The sequence below is a fragment of the Andrena cerasifolii genome, chromosome 11, assembly GCF_050908995.1.
Source record: "Andrena cerasifolii isolate SP2316 chromosome 11, iyAndCera1_principal, whole genome shotgun sequence".
NCBI lineage: Eukaryota > Metazoa > Arthropoda > Insecta > Hymenoptera > Andrenidae > Andrena > Andrena cerasifolii.
The window spans coordinates 12,010,585-12,025,353 of NC_135128.1; the positions used below are offsets into that span (position 1 = coordinate 12,010,585).

General features: G+C 47.3%; 1 protein-coding gene across 6 annotated transcripts in view; it reads right to left on the minus strand.

Annotated features, from left to right (window-relative positions):
• Positions 1 to 14,769, minus strand: part of LOC143374700 (zwei Ig domain protein zig-8) — a 139,219-nt gene that overhangs the window by 96,859 nt on the left and 27,591 nt on the right. For 4 of the 6 annotated variants that reach the window (XM_076823048.1, XM_076823045.1, XM_076823044.1 and 1 more), the window contains exon 2: positions 1,506 to 1,631. In XM_076823048.1, coding sequence (XP_076679163.1) covers positions 1,506 to 1,631 — 126 coding nt within the window. Of the gene's footprint in view, positions 1 to 1,505; positions 1,632 to 1,829; positions 1,966 to 8,984; positions 11,057 to 14,769 lie in introns of those variants that run through there. The other 2 variants (XM_076823047.1, XM_076823046.1) reach the window with 2 other exon arrangements.

The following is a 14,769-nucleotide window of genomic DNA, read 5'->3' on the forward strand; positions in this document are numbered from 1 at the left end:
GACACGAGGGCCTAGCAGAGATTCGATACAGGCACAACAACGGCATCGACCTAAACGGGCCAGACTGTCCATTCTAGCCCATCCATCGATATCGGCATTCAATAAAACGGAAACACGAAACACGCCGCGGAATTTCTCCCATCAAACGCGATGACGAATATGGAATCGAATTTATCGCATTCTCCTTTCCACCGTAGACGAAGCGAAAGCTCTTTCGCGGCTTGTTTTGCGCGCAGTTATAACGTTCTTCGCCCGCGTGCCTGCTCCAACGGAATATTACCCGATAAATTGCCAGTACTTTACTAGGTAATACGATTTTTCTGTACAAAGACTAGTGATACATATAAAACTTTCAATCGTATTATTTCCACGTATTGTGCACGCGAATCATATTACTATTACCATCCTCGGAGTTTCTTTAGAATCGAAAAGGGATCTAACGAGCACGACGATTATTTATGACGCGTCGAAATAATATGGGGAACCGATGGGGTATACTAAACGAAGAGGATCAATGGAAAGGGAATCGATCGGCTCGAAGGCGCGGGTAATAAAAATTGCTGATCTCCTTAGTGTGGAAGCTGCGATGAAATATCGGTTGGCGCTGAAACCGATGCCTGGATAGAGCACAGGCTGCTGTAGCAAAATAAGAGCCCAAGGAGCACAGATTCGCTCGATTACGCACGACTTGAGCGCCAAATTGTGGGAATTATAGCAGAATTTAACGGAAGTAGCCAGACGCGAGCCTGGGGCGTATCGATCGTGCTCGCTGTATCGATCCAGGATCGACAATGATCACTCGATGAGATCAGGTTTCGTTACTAAGAAACTGAGACACTAGCCTTCGAATCTTGGCGAAGAGATAAATTTTCCACTTCACGGATGACGAAAGAGGGTGCGGTAAATGCAACGACAGGACAGGCGTTTTGTCTGCACGATATGCTGCTTGGTGTGCAAAACATCTAGCCGGATGACAGATGTCAAGCGGAATCGCATAATTACGTCGTTACAATTTATAATGCGTACGGGTTACTCATCAGTCTTCTTGACGGACTCATTCGCATGCCGCCTCCTTCTGCGCGAGCTGCTTGTACAGATTTCATTACAGCCCTACCTTTCAGCTTCATAATTACCGAGAGGATGGATAGTCGTTAATTACATGGAAAGCCAGCGCCCTATTCGCCTTCGTCGGTATCTAACCGCGGCTGTTGGAACGAGGTAAGCCTTCAGGCTCCTCACGAGCCTCGTGTCTCGGCTAAGGTACGATAAAACACAGACTTGGTACACCGCGATCGTTACGCTGCACTCCGAATCGATCATCGGGAGATACACTTATCACGAAAGAATGTCGAGTGGTATGAATATGTCGAAATCTTTCTCATTACACGTTGCCCTAGATATCTCAGCCGACAGTATTGCTTTCAATTACAGTTTAATGACCAGGCAGACGTACGACTGATTTAAGAAAGGATGAACGTGCATACCGGTTGAAAATATGTACTCACCGGCACTTTTCACCGTGGGAGAAGCAGAAGGTTGTGCGCACAGGACATGCGTGCCTCCTAGGAGTGCCAGAACGAGTCGAAAAAACTGCATCCTGATCATCGTTGCGTCGCTATTCCATGGACCTCCTGAAACAGACAACGGGAAGCTTGCAGAAACTATTCGCATCCTTCCACGATTATATGTACGATGTATCCGCCGGACACACGAAACATTTAAGGTATCTAACGCGAGGAAATGCTAGGTTCGCTGTCACGATAACCGCAGTGTCTTAATCTCCCCCCAGAGTTCACCCACCACCATAAGTCAAGATCATTCCAGCTAACCCCTGTTCATTTCCCGAATTCGTTCGGGGACGTGGTGGTTCTTAGAGCAAGCGGGACTCTATCTCCGCAGCTCAGAAGCTCTTCCGTCCCTCGAGTCCAGGAGAGGTAGTTCCATCAGCAAGCAGCGCTCCTGTACCTCGATTCTCGAGAAGCATTAATATGCTTCAGCCAATCCCGCCCATGCTTCGTTACGTAGCTTCTTAGGCCTGATAAGCCTCGAACGAGCGACGAAGATGCTTCTAGCTCGAGCAAATCTATTTTAAATTCTCGTGCCGTGTCTTCCTCTTTCCAACACCGTGCGCCGCCCGTCTTCCCAACGAACGTGGCGAAGTGTTTTCACCGGTCTCGGTCGCGTAGCATATTAATTTCCGATAAATCAAGCCCCTACCACCGCCGCCCTCCAAGCCGCAGGGATCCGATCGCAGTATCAGAATCTCATTTAGCGGAGGAACGGTCGCAACTGCCGCTTTATTTTCCTTACGTTTCTCCTTCGAAGGGATGGTAGCGACGTCACAGCGGACGATCGGCATTCAACCACCGCCACTTTCACGATCGCATTTGAATTTACCTGCGCTAGCAGTTAACCTCCCCCGAGACTGCCTTTCCTTTCCTTCGACACGCGTCGATGGATTTCTCCAGCCGTTGTCCAGCCGACAACTTCAATTTAATAAAAGTCCATCGACGGGTAGAAGGAGTCATTTGCGGCTGATCGGACTTGAATGAAAGGAGACACTTGTCGAGACCGAGAACCGACTGTGTTACAGCATTATTCGTCCGGTGGGGAATAAAAACGTGAGGGAGGAACGAAGACTTCATAAACGTTGAAAGCACGCGAGAACGAAGGGGACGGGAAGCCGCGTGAGACCAATAGAATTTTTGCAAATGAATTTCCTACAGGTTGGACGGTCGTTCCAGGAGCTCATTACATTCTTCCCCTTTTCCCTCCGCTCGGCGGCAACACCTTATGTTTAATGCTGCTCGAGGTTACGTTCTCGAAACTTCGTGAAACACGAGTGCAACTGACTTGTATGCACCGCGGTGCATGAAGCAGAATGCGAAACAACTTTGCTGGAAAATGAACGAGGTCTCATTCCCAGCGATTCGATCGGCGGAGAAGGGAAGAAAGCGTAATGGCCGTGGAAAGGCGTCGTTAATGCACCCCCGTGATCAAAGGAATCGATGGAACCGAACCGCGATCATAAATCATGACTACCAGGGCACGCGGGAAAATAAATGTCCCGTCTGACTGGCGTTGAAAGACTTGGGCGGCGGGAACAATTTACGATTAACTTGTGTGACATATCGAGGGAACGCGTGAGAATAAATCTCTTGTCATTCACAAGCTTTTAAGTTCGGAGAAAGCGTAACTAACCTTTCACCCCCCGTTCGGTTCGCCAGATAAACTCGTGATTAACGATGCGAGCTGACTACACCGTTTAATCGTGTAATCGATGGTCGAGCGGATCGTGGTTCCGCGAAGAAATTTGAGACCTCTTTCGCGTTCCGTCCAAGTTAATTCCGCCGAGAGTTGTTGGCGCGCCTCGCGTTGGGCAGGATGGGTCACCTTTTAGCAACCGCTTTGTTATCGACCTGCACGCGGAAAACTTTCCAACACCACCAAAACTCTGAAAACTTTACCTCCCTGGGCCGGAAGAGTAGTTCCTTCCCATTTCAGCGGCGTTGTTTATCGATCTTCATTTACAAGTTCCTCGCGACGCATAGGGGATGCTGCTGATACATCCAGCGTGCGTCGTGGGTGGATTTTTCGCACGGGCAAGTGTACGTGGGTTACGAAAGAGATTGTTGCCGCGTATCCGCGCGAATGGCAGCGAATCCCGCGATACCCATCGAGCGATCCTCCAGCGAAATATGTACTCCCCTGGGAGATCTTTACATCGGCGTTCGAATAAAAATCTATTTCGCTGAAAGCCACTGCGTTCTTTGTTCGGAGAAGAAACGACGGACGCATCGGACAAGGAACGTGCGCATTCGAGCGAACGCACTGAGAGCACAATGCGCTCTAAAACAAGCGGGAGGAACGCGATTGTACATGTGCACGCGCGGTGTGTCGCCGCAAATTCGAGCAACCGTGAATAGGGGATGACTGGGTTCTTTGAGGCGTGCATTTTTGTAAAATATTCATGCACGTAGCCGGCACTACCGAGTCAGAAACCGTAACCACTCTTCTACTACGGTTTTCGAGTAGCGAGCACAAGTCAGGACTGGCTCTCTCGTTGCAACCCGCCGACGGTAATAACCCCTCAACGAACACAACGTTAAGTCGCTGCCTTTTATGCAACAGACATCCATCGACCGGCACATTACCTATGACGTTAAACCGAGCTGGTAAAGACCGGAGGATGCGGTAGGTGGATCGGCTGCAGGAAACAAAAAGTGAAATTTGAGAGGGTGGAGTTGCCTCGTGTTTCTACCAACCGCAAAGCTCAACCGGGCTTAGGCAGAAAACTGCGAGGGACGAGCTGAGCACGTTTTTCCTGGTAATTTCACGGTGTTCGTTGCTGCGTTAAAGAGCCGTGATTCGCGGCATCCAGCACGCGTGCGCCCCCATTCCCGACCAACTTAATGCAGATTGCTGCTTTAATGGGGAACGATCGACGCTATTATCGAGATGGATTTATGCTGAATGCACGCCGGGTAATCTATGGAAGTGAGGTTTGTCCTGCGTTTGCGCGCTTCGTCTGTTACAGTCATCTTATTACGTTCTCGTCAGATCGCAACAAGGAAAACGTGTATTCTCGATAGGTAGAATTTATTTATTGGGAATGTTTTAATTTTTTTTTTGGATGGAAATTGCAAATAGACGAACAGGGAGACAGTTTTGTTGAAAAAAAGGGAGTAAGGTGAATGTCCCAATTTCTGCTCATTTAAGAGATAACTCGTCATAAAGAAGGTGTAAAAAATTTGTTCGTGATCAAAATTTGCAGAGTAATTGATTAATTCTTTAATAATAAATCAACCAATTCAAAAACTATTTAAGAAAGATATTTAAAGATTGTTAACTATTAGTAATTTCTAATCAAATATATAATGCTCTAAATGTCCGTATTTCTGCTGATGAAAAATAGCGATGTATGTGTTGCCCCAAGCTCGTGCAACACTCGCGTAAATGTTTAAATAGTTTAGAATTATTTTGTTGCAACTATAGTACAAACGTAACGCATATGATAATAAGAAAAATACGAAATGATCAGAAATGGGGACATGAGCAGAAATTGGGACATTCACCTTACCTACTAACGATACTTTATTTTTTTCCGAGCCACAGGGATGGTTGTGGCAATTTATCGCTTCTAGCCTATCCCCCGCTTCTCTCGCGAATAACACTGACACAGCCCACGTTGATGTATTTACACATTTGGCATTGAAAAACGGGGTAGCGGAAATTTAGACGGTTTAGATTTTGCGCCCCTCGCGGAACACCTCGTGCATTCGGTAAATAAGGTGATATTATATATTGCAAGCGTGTGAAAGGATTATATTGGCCGAGTGCAAGCCGGCTTCTGTCGCATGATTTCTTACGTGAAATACGCGCACATTGCGCTCACGCAATAGAGACCAATGTAACACGTTTCGCATGCCTTCCTTGCGCGCTCGTAACTCTGTCAAATATATCTGCTTTATTACTTTTTCGCCCCGTATATCACGCCCCGATAACCATTAGAGTCGTTCATATACCAAACCATCGAATAGCGTATGTTAATAAATGTTTTATGCTGGTTTAAACGACATTGTAAACGACATAGCTATGTGTCATTGAACGAACTACTCCGGGCAGTCCTATGTGGACAACTGTATTGGTTGGATCCGGATCGAATCGAATAGTTGACGACATAATGACAGTTGCAACAGGCAATAGTGTTTTTAAGCGGCCCATAAATCCGACCGCGAGCACTCCGCTAATAGTACAGTGTGTAACGTATCTCTTGTCACGAGTGCAGTAACATCAGTCCCGCGTGTCACGCATTAATCCACCGCAAAGTGGAAAGGACGCGATGTCACGCACAGAGTTTCACGGTATGACGTACTGTTTCCCCGAAATATAGGATTCCCATTGATCAAGCAGCGTTCACTTAGTAGAATACGGAGCTGCCGTCTTTGCATACGGGCATTGTCTGGCCAAGGCCCGTACGTCACTAATGGGGTATTCGCGAGTCCAAACACCGCCGGCTGCATGACAAATCTGCTAATCGGCCTTTGCTCCGAAACGTATAGAATCGTTATGCCCGCGCGAAACCTCGTGAGTGATTAGTTTGACCCAGTGCGGCGCATCGGTTTCCTGAATATTGAACGGAAACGGGATTACATATTCCGGTGACGGTTCCAGCCGGTTCTCCACCCTGATATATCCGTGCTTTTTGCACTGTTAACTGGCATTTACATTCTAATCGCGGCAGCCGATTGTTCTTCTGAACAACGGCCGATCCGGTTTCCGCATCGGCCAAATCTTCTTCCGGCCGTTTCGGTGTTCATTTACAATTTCCAGGCGAGAAATCAGTTTACGGTCACGCGAGGTGTTTTTAAGACGGTCGCGGCATCGAAACCAGACGCGAGCGTCCAAGACGGCCGCGTTATTCAAATGAAGCGTAAGATGGCTTATCAGCGGAATTGCGATCGTATAACGGAGCATCGCGATCCGGGGTGATAAATTATGATGCATGGTTATTGATACAAATAGCCCAGATACCAGCGAAATTTATTACGTGGGAAAATTATTCCACGTTGATATCGTTCGCTCCTAGATCAGCGAACAAGATAGAAAGCTTATCTGATACAGCCCCGGTCTCGAAATAGAATAATTGCAAAGTCAGTCGGTTGGCTGGGAACGGGACGGTTCAAATTTAACGCAGGAATATATCAAGATCTCCGAGTGGCCTCCTGGAAATCTTTTAAGACAGGTTTTCAAGAACGGACGGAACTTTCAGGAGTCCACAAAACTTTCGAGAACGCGCACTCGGACTTTCCAGTATCCACCACGACCTGGACCTTTGCCACGTAGGTATCCGGGAACAATCCGAAGCGTGCGAATTCGAATTAAACTCTTTTCTAGAGCACTGGAAACCGCCTACGTTCCAGCGACTCCGTTACAAACACGAAGGAATTCAGTGATAAAGTAATAAAGGAGACAATAAGATGACAATATTATAAGAATCCTTCAAAGAGAATAGATCAATGATATTGAAATCTGAAGAGGCGAGTCTCTTTGAACGAGTTCCATTTACTATTTACTATGTACCTATTAAGTTGGTTATGAAAGTTGAATATACTGTTTATTGCATGCCGGCGTACCCAAGTCTGCACATCGTTATTTCTCGTCCAGTTATTTACCGACAAGATCTCACGAGCGTTCTCCTCGTCCCGCGGAACGAGGGTCGTGGCAGAAATTGCTTCGTCCAAGTCGAACGATGACAAATGTCTGTCAGCAGGAAAGGCTGGAAAACTCATTAACCGGAGCAGTCGGTTGATGACTCCCGGTACTATCACTATTATCGGAAGCATTCGAGTTAACTGCGTTCGGCCGTCCTAGGTGTCGACCTACCCTCTGTACACAAGCATAACTACTTCCTCCCACCCTTTTGTTCCCCGAGCCGTTTCCTACGACCCTCTTCTCTCGCTGCCCGCCCCCTTCGTTCTTCCATCAATCATTTCAGTTTTGCACAAGATTCGCCCATTATTCGCCCGAGTTTCTGTCCCCGACTGTCACCTGGCCTCGTTCTTTCCGGTTCGATCGAACCTTCGATACTTGTAACGCGAGCAATTCCGCCGAGCATGCATTCGTCCAATAAATCCAGCTCGCGAAAAGCCAAGGAACAGGTAATCACGCCGCGCGACCAAACGTACGACCAAGCAAATAACGAACAACCGTATTATTAAATGCGCAATCAGCGAAACGCTGGCGCTGGCACAGTGAACAGTGGCATAATCGTTACAATCGGGGACAAAGTTCCTATAAGCGGGCACGATTTCAGCCGAGTAGACTCCGACAGAGATAATTCTGTGCGAAAGGGATTATTTGTCGGCATTCGTTACGGGTTAGGAAATCTACCCCTTTTCCAGAGTCGCAGCGGCGATTAAAGGGTCGCTTTGGGATTCGTCTCGGACTGTCACGCGAACGAGCAGTTATCTTTGCGAAAGAGTTATTAAATAAATTGCAAGTGAAATGCTATTCACCGGGTAGCAATTATTTGGAACAAGGTTTTACGAACGAACGGCTTTGGAACGGTTTGCAAAAGTTGTCGGGCTTCGGGGGACGATATTGAGTTTGCCCTCTCGCTTAATTTAGCAGGCGCGTTTGTTTCATTCGACTTTCACGGCCGCTTGAGGACAGTAAAAGAGAGGTAAAGACGGATTAAGAGGCTCCAAATGCCTTCGCTTCTAGAAGCAACATTCTTTTGTGACGAGTTCATCGGCGATTTCGACGGGATTGAGTTCGTTCCCGAGGATTCATTACGATTTCATGCATAAAGTGAAACGGAAGCGGGGCTGAAAGCCGAAAGTGATTCCTCCAGGGATGGAGAAAAAATTATTGCAAATATTTTGCTTTTTTTGCAGGGAATACAGTTGATATCGGGTTGAGCTGTAAGTGAATGATATTCCAAAGCGGCGAATTAAACATAAATATTTTTTAACAGACCTCGAGAGAAATAACGCCCTATTTATGCAAGTGATTCGACTTGTCGACTTTAGCTCATAAAATATCGCAAACAATTTATGATCAAAACGCTCGGTGGGCACGTTCGTATATTTGCATTGGGAAACGGGCAACGGAGTTACCGTTTCGATAAATTTTATAGATGATGTTCAAGCGACAGATGAACGCATAATAAATATTTGTCAAATATTTCATCGGGAGCGTGGGCAGCTTGATTCGTTTGGTTATGCATAACTCCCGGTATTAACATATACAGCTTTTGTAACATTTCACAGTGATCTTTACATGGAAACCAGAGTAGCTGCATACCGTATCTGGGACGTTGCCACTCTGTTGTACCGTGTTTAATGCCGTGATTCACGGTGCAGAGGTTCTGACGAGATAAAAGAAGTCCTGTCACCGAGTAAAGAAAAAACAGCGTCCACCCCCCACGGTACTGGGGCGAATCGCCTGGAAAAAAAGCCGCAAAGCGGTATCAAACTCACCTTCGAGTAGATCGTGTTTCCTTTGTCCTGTGGCCGCGTCCAAGGGCCAGCCCAGAGAATCGCCTTTGACGTGAAATACACTGGACCACACGACAGAGAAAGAAGACAATGGCCCGAAATCAAGCGGCTCTCGGACCACGAATGCAAATGGAGAACTCGGTTCGTGCACTGCTGGATCGTTTCTTGGTCTCTCTACCCCTCGGCGCACTTTTCATTTATTTATCACTGATGCGTGCAACTCTCGGCGTACTGATGAATCTCGTTCATGTCACCGTAATCTGTACGCACTTTCACCGCCCACTTTATTCGAATCCCGGACGAACGTTCTGTCGCGCGCCGAGCAGAACCGAGTCGCACGGAAATATATTTCACGAGACTAGAGGTGGGCGATGTGTGTGTGTATGTGTGTGTGTGGGTGTGTGTGTGTGTGTGTGTGTGTGTGTTGGGGCAGAGGGATGAAAACGGCACACGTACACGCGCCCCGCGAATTTCCAGCGAACGTCGAAGGGGTTCGTACAACACGTTTTACTCCATCGACTGGCCGTAATTTTTCTCCGGCGACACTTGGTGTAATTACGCTCGCGGCAGCGGAGCCCCGTGTTCCTGCGAGGGCTGCGGGAACGAGCGAACAGGCCGAAACGGAAGGGAGGAAGAAAGGTGGTCGGTGTTATCGACGGCGAAAAAAACTTTCGATTCCGTATCGATTCCGTTCCTCTCAGGATCACTCGGTGAAACCGTCTCTCCGGCAGCTGGCGGCCGCAATTTTCCAAATATCCGACCTACAATTCATTCGCGCTCCAGTAAGCAACTCGCGCACTTTAATTTCGTTCCTCTTGTTTCTGTTTCTCACTTCTTCTCTGTCACCCTCTCCCTCTCTCCGCATATAGAATATCGTACACATATATCGCCTGCTTTCCCACGTCATGCACAACCGACCGTGTATTTATCGTCGATCAGCGGATCGATCCAGCGAATTTCCCATTTCGAGTGGCATTTTCAAGTATTCGAGAGCGTGGTCCGCGCCCCGCATTCCTCACGTGATTACGCGACGATGCGCGTCGACAACTTGCCACTCGTGGAGCGTAGAGGCCGAAGTGGATACAGCGACCGATGAATCTCGATGGAAATTCAGAAATTCGACGCGTCGAGAATACCTTCGGTACCACTGAACGGAGTATGTACTTTGAGAACTTAACACTCACTATGACGACGATGAAATCACAAAGAGGCTCGGGTATTCCGCGATAAGCGCGCCGCGGTCTCGTCCTTGCGATCCCGTTCGCAGCCGATTACTGCGCGAGCCCTCTCTGGTACAATACCAGAAAGGCGGCGTATGTTTGGGTGAAGTAACCTCCACGCGGTCGCGACATAAATGCAGCCGCGGCGCTGAAATTCTTGTGTTTACAACGTCGAGGCAGCGAGTGTTAGCGGCGTATCGTTGATGACAGTCGCTCGCGTTATTGTCTCGGCACGCTTGAAAATATTCGACACGTACGCATGCCAATCCGCTGTTGGCCACTGGTGCGATCGTGCTTTCCTCGCTGATAGGTCGTGTTCGCGTGCCACTGATTTTTCCATCTTCACATGCTCCACCGATCCTGTTTTACGCGCTGTTTCCACGCGTTCTCGGGATGTCTCCTTCGGCTCGCCGCGAGCTTGTCACGGTGAAAGGGGTGAGAAGTGAGGGTGCTGGTGCGTTTCCGAGATGGTTTCGAGGTGTTAGGCGAACGTGACGGAATCACCTGGACGGATTCTCTCCCTTTCCTCGGAAAGTAATCGCACCTTGGCGGGGGATGCGCGCGCGAAACCACCACGAGTGATGCTGGACTCGGACTGGAGCCTCCGGCGCGGCGCTAGCGTCGCGACGACTCGGGCCAAAGCAAAATCGTCACCCCGCGCCCCGCCACGCAGTGCCCTGTCCTATCCACCACCCTCGACCACCACGGGGTGGAAACAGTGGCGGAGACTAGGGGCGAGTCACCCAACACTCTCCATTTTTTACCTCTTCCCTCTTATAAAATATCTGCGTCATTTGCCATTGCTTTATACATTATGCTTGTACATTTAAAAGTACCTGGAGGGCCTGCAAATGTTTCGCGATGCAGGATTAAACAAAGCGTTGTGAAACGAAATTAGTATGAAATGTTTATGATCATTACGATGAATGAAAGTCCTGAGGAGCAAAATTCTTCCTCGTTTCTACAGATACTTAGTGTAATAATCGTTTGATAGCTGCGTGTATCGATTAAGCGTTAGGTAGGTTAAACCCTTCATCCATATCCCTTACTTCAACGCGATGGAAACGATTCTGATAGTAGCTTCACCGCAATCAAAGTATAAATTCCACGCAAACTGCAACGTAAATAAAAGTTCGAAAACCCAACCCGAAGCGCATACATATGTATACGGATCTTCGTAGTTTCCAGTTCCGCGATATAAACCATTAGGAGTTTATTGTAAAATCTCGGAGGTTCTTAAGGTTTCCAGACTTGACCGCAAAAGTATAAGTAAGCTAAAACTAAACTAACTTTCCACGGGAGAGTTCAAGTTAAAATTAAACTTTAAAGACTTATAACTTCCTAACGTGCTGCTGCTTGATCCCGAGGGCGAGGATAGTTAACTCAATAACTTCTATCTCTAAAATTTAGGAAAATATCGCCGCTCACAGCAGTTCTAGTGTCGCCGTGTCGAGCAGTATCGCCCGCCTTGTACATAATATTTGTGAAAAACTTTAAATAATTGCCTGCAGAAATAATACACCGATACGATGATATAAGAGGTATAAATTTTGCGCTGTAATAGGTTCTCGACGGTCGTATCGTCGCGAGTACACAGTTTAAGGGCAAAAAATTTGGTTTATCGAGTCTGCGAAGCTTTCAGAGCAATAAAACTCTACCGCGAGGGTGTAATTTTTTCCCGCTGGTAAATAATACATCCTTCTGTGGCGGCAATCAAAGTTATCGCGAGATCAATACACCATGACATTCTGTGTCTTACGGCGCGATTCGTGGAGGACTTTATGACCAGGGGGACGTCGTAAGTGAACGTGGAGAAATGATTTGCTGGAATAGAGAAAGGAATTGTCGCGAACGGAAGTGCAGAGACGTCGATTAATTCTTATTGTCAGGGTCAGGCAGGCTTGAAGGAAAATATAATATGACCGTACGGCCGTCTGGTCCGTACTCTTCGGAACGGAGACTGGCTATCAGGAGTTCCACTTCAGAGGGACAATTGGCTGACTAGTCGTCCGTTCGAACCACTTCGACCCAATCGGATTTGTACAAGGTGGTCGTTTAGAAACGTATCTTATTAAAGGAGCATTCTCTCGTACTCTGCACTGATGTTGCTCGCTTATTTCGCTCGTAAATTATATAAACTCGTAACGACGATCAGAGCGCATAGTTCGGATCAAGTGATCAGTGCAAGTGTAAGGCGCGACTGCACGCCGTGTCGTGCAGGGACCCTTCGACGACGGGAATTTCGATTGAGAGGAAATTAATTAAGATGGCACTATCCGGGATCAAGGCACCCCTTTTCGCACCCCCAATCTACAGACTCGTGCAAGAACATTCCATGCATAGCTTGCGGCTAGGTCTCAGCCTGCTACATCACCAAATCCATCCCTTCCACCGCCTTCTACCCTTCACCCGACCCTTAGACAACCATTCCCCCTGGTACCGGATGTTGTAGACGATATATTCGTAGCGCGTTCTCCTCAGCCAGGTGTATGTACGTCTGTATGTAGACATATATGTACATCGGTACTGCTGAAACCCCCTATTTACGCATTTCAATAACTATAACAAGGAACCCACTTTTCGGGTGAAAGCCTATCGTCTTATACAGGGACCTCACTTTTCGAGATTACGTTAAGAAATTGTATACCTTGTCAATGACGCAGAAACGATTTTGCGAGGGTCTATCAAAAGATTTGAAGGGCCTTGGGTAAATTCTCTTCGCGTGAAATTTGGAAACAGATGTGCGGTGGTATTTTCGAAATACCAATCTTATTACAAACAAATGGCAGTGCTATTGCCTTCCCGGAATAAATAACTTCGAACTTTCCGAGATGGAAAATCTTGGTCTTGCTGCGAAAGGGGGAATATTGGGGGATTATACTCTGCTTTATAGCTAAGTGAAATGGCACTCGTAATAATGAAAAACTCGATCAATATAATTGCAAATATCCGGCTGAAAGTTATGGACACCGAGTGGTTCGGGTCGAAGAAACAGGCAAGTTGAAATTCCCGGTGGGTCGAAGGCATCGCAGAAAATTTTAATTGGCATCATTAGACTCGGGCGAATAATTAGCACTTGAACGATCGAGGGTTTAATGGCGGGCCGGGAATACGGTCTTTAGGGTCTTTTCACAGCTCGAGTCTGTATTACGAAGAGCTTCTGTGGATACGTTTACGGTGAACGGGGTGACGAACTTTCGCCAATTGCTTATTAATGCCTAACATTCAGAAAGTTTCGAATGAAATACTCCAACTCCAACGTTTCTCCGTCGCGAGATCCCGAATCCATTCAAAGTATCGGCATACTAAATGTAGGAAGATGAGAATTTTTGCGCCAGACTGTTGAATTACGGAACATACTACGTCTTGAACCATTGTTCCAACTTTCGCCTACACGAAGCAATAAGCTCGCCGTTTCCAGGACTAAGAAAGCTCCATTCAGTAGGACAATGTTGTTACATGTTGAATACTCCCGGAAGAGAAATAGAGCAGTTGTGCCAACGCATAATAAACCTATTGTCTAAAGTGGGGAACTTTAATTAACATTCGCATCAAATACCGTCCTCTTGCTCTTATAATTACCGCATGTTTTGCCACGTCTGTTAGAAATCCAGACAACTACCGTCTGCGTAGCGAGAGTTTGGCAATGATTGGTTCTAATCGCGTGGAGTATTTTGAAATTTCACTGCATCAGGTGTAATGGGATCCTTGGAAGTCTGAAGATCGAAGAGGCACACCGGGTGAACGAAAGGGTCCCTGATCCAATCGACGAGGCTATCAGAAGTAGTGATTAAAATGGAGGGGTGAGTGCTTGGTCGGCAAAAGGGGTTGAAGGTGGCTTGAATGGTGGTCGGCGGGGGGTCTCGTTTCGGGCTTGGGGAAACGTAGATAACACTTCTTACCCGAGGGACTTCCCGCGACCCCAATCTCAAGTCAGATATTGTTCCGAGCTTTGAAAGCTCAAAAGAACTCGTGAAAAGGCATTTCGTCCCGATTCGATGTATTATACTCTGGCCTCGTACGTATTGTACTCTCCGATCTTTCCTTCGGTGAACGAAGGGCAAAAAGAGAAATATCGAAAAGTCGTTTCGGCTTCTGGGACGTCTGGATAAGCGGCGATTGTAATTTATAATCGTTGTCGACCAGCTCGTGAAAGTCCACGGGAGCTTTATTAAAAAACACCTCGAATGCCCGTGGGAATTTACCAAGCCTCCTCTGCTGCGCGGGCCCGACAGATATTAGAATTGGGGAATTTCACACAAAAGCCAAGCAGACATTGTGACGGTTTCATGTTCATTTATTTCTGGCAAGCTATTATGGCGATTCGATAGAGTCCTGAGGTTTATCGTCACGGTCGCGTACGGCGAGCCGTTGCGGAATAGTCAGTCCGAGAATACCGTGGAAAGGAGTACTTGGGGGGGATCCATAAGGAATAGTCGAAGAGGACAAGGGTCCGAGCAGCGCGATAAATAAATCTCGGAAGCTGCACCCGGGAGCGAGGGAGCTCGGCGCTGGGTTAGAAGTAGATAGATACTACTTTCGGCCCC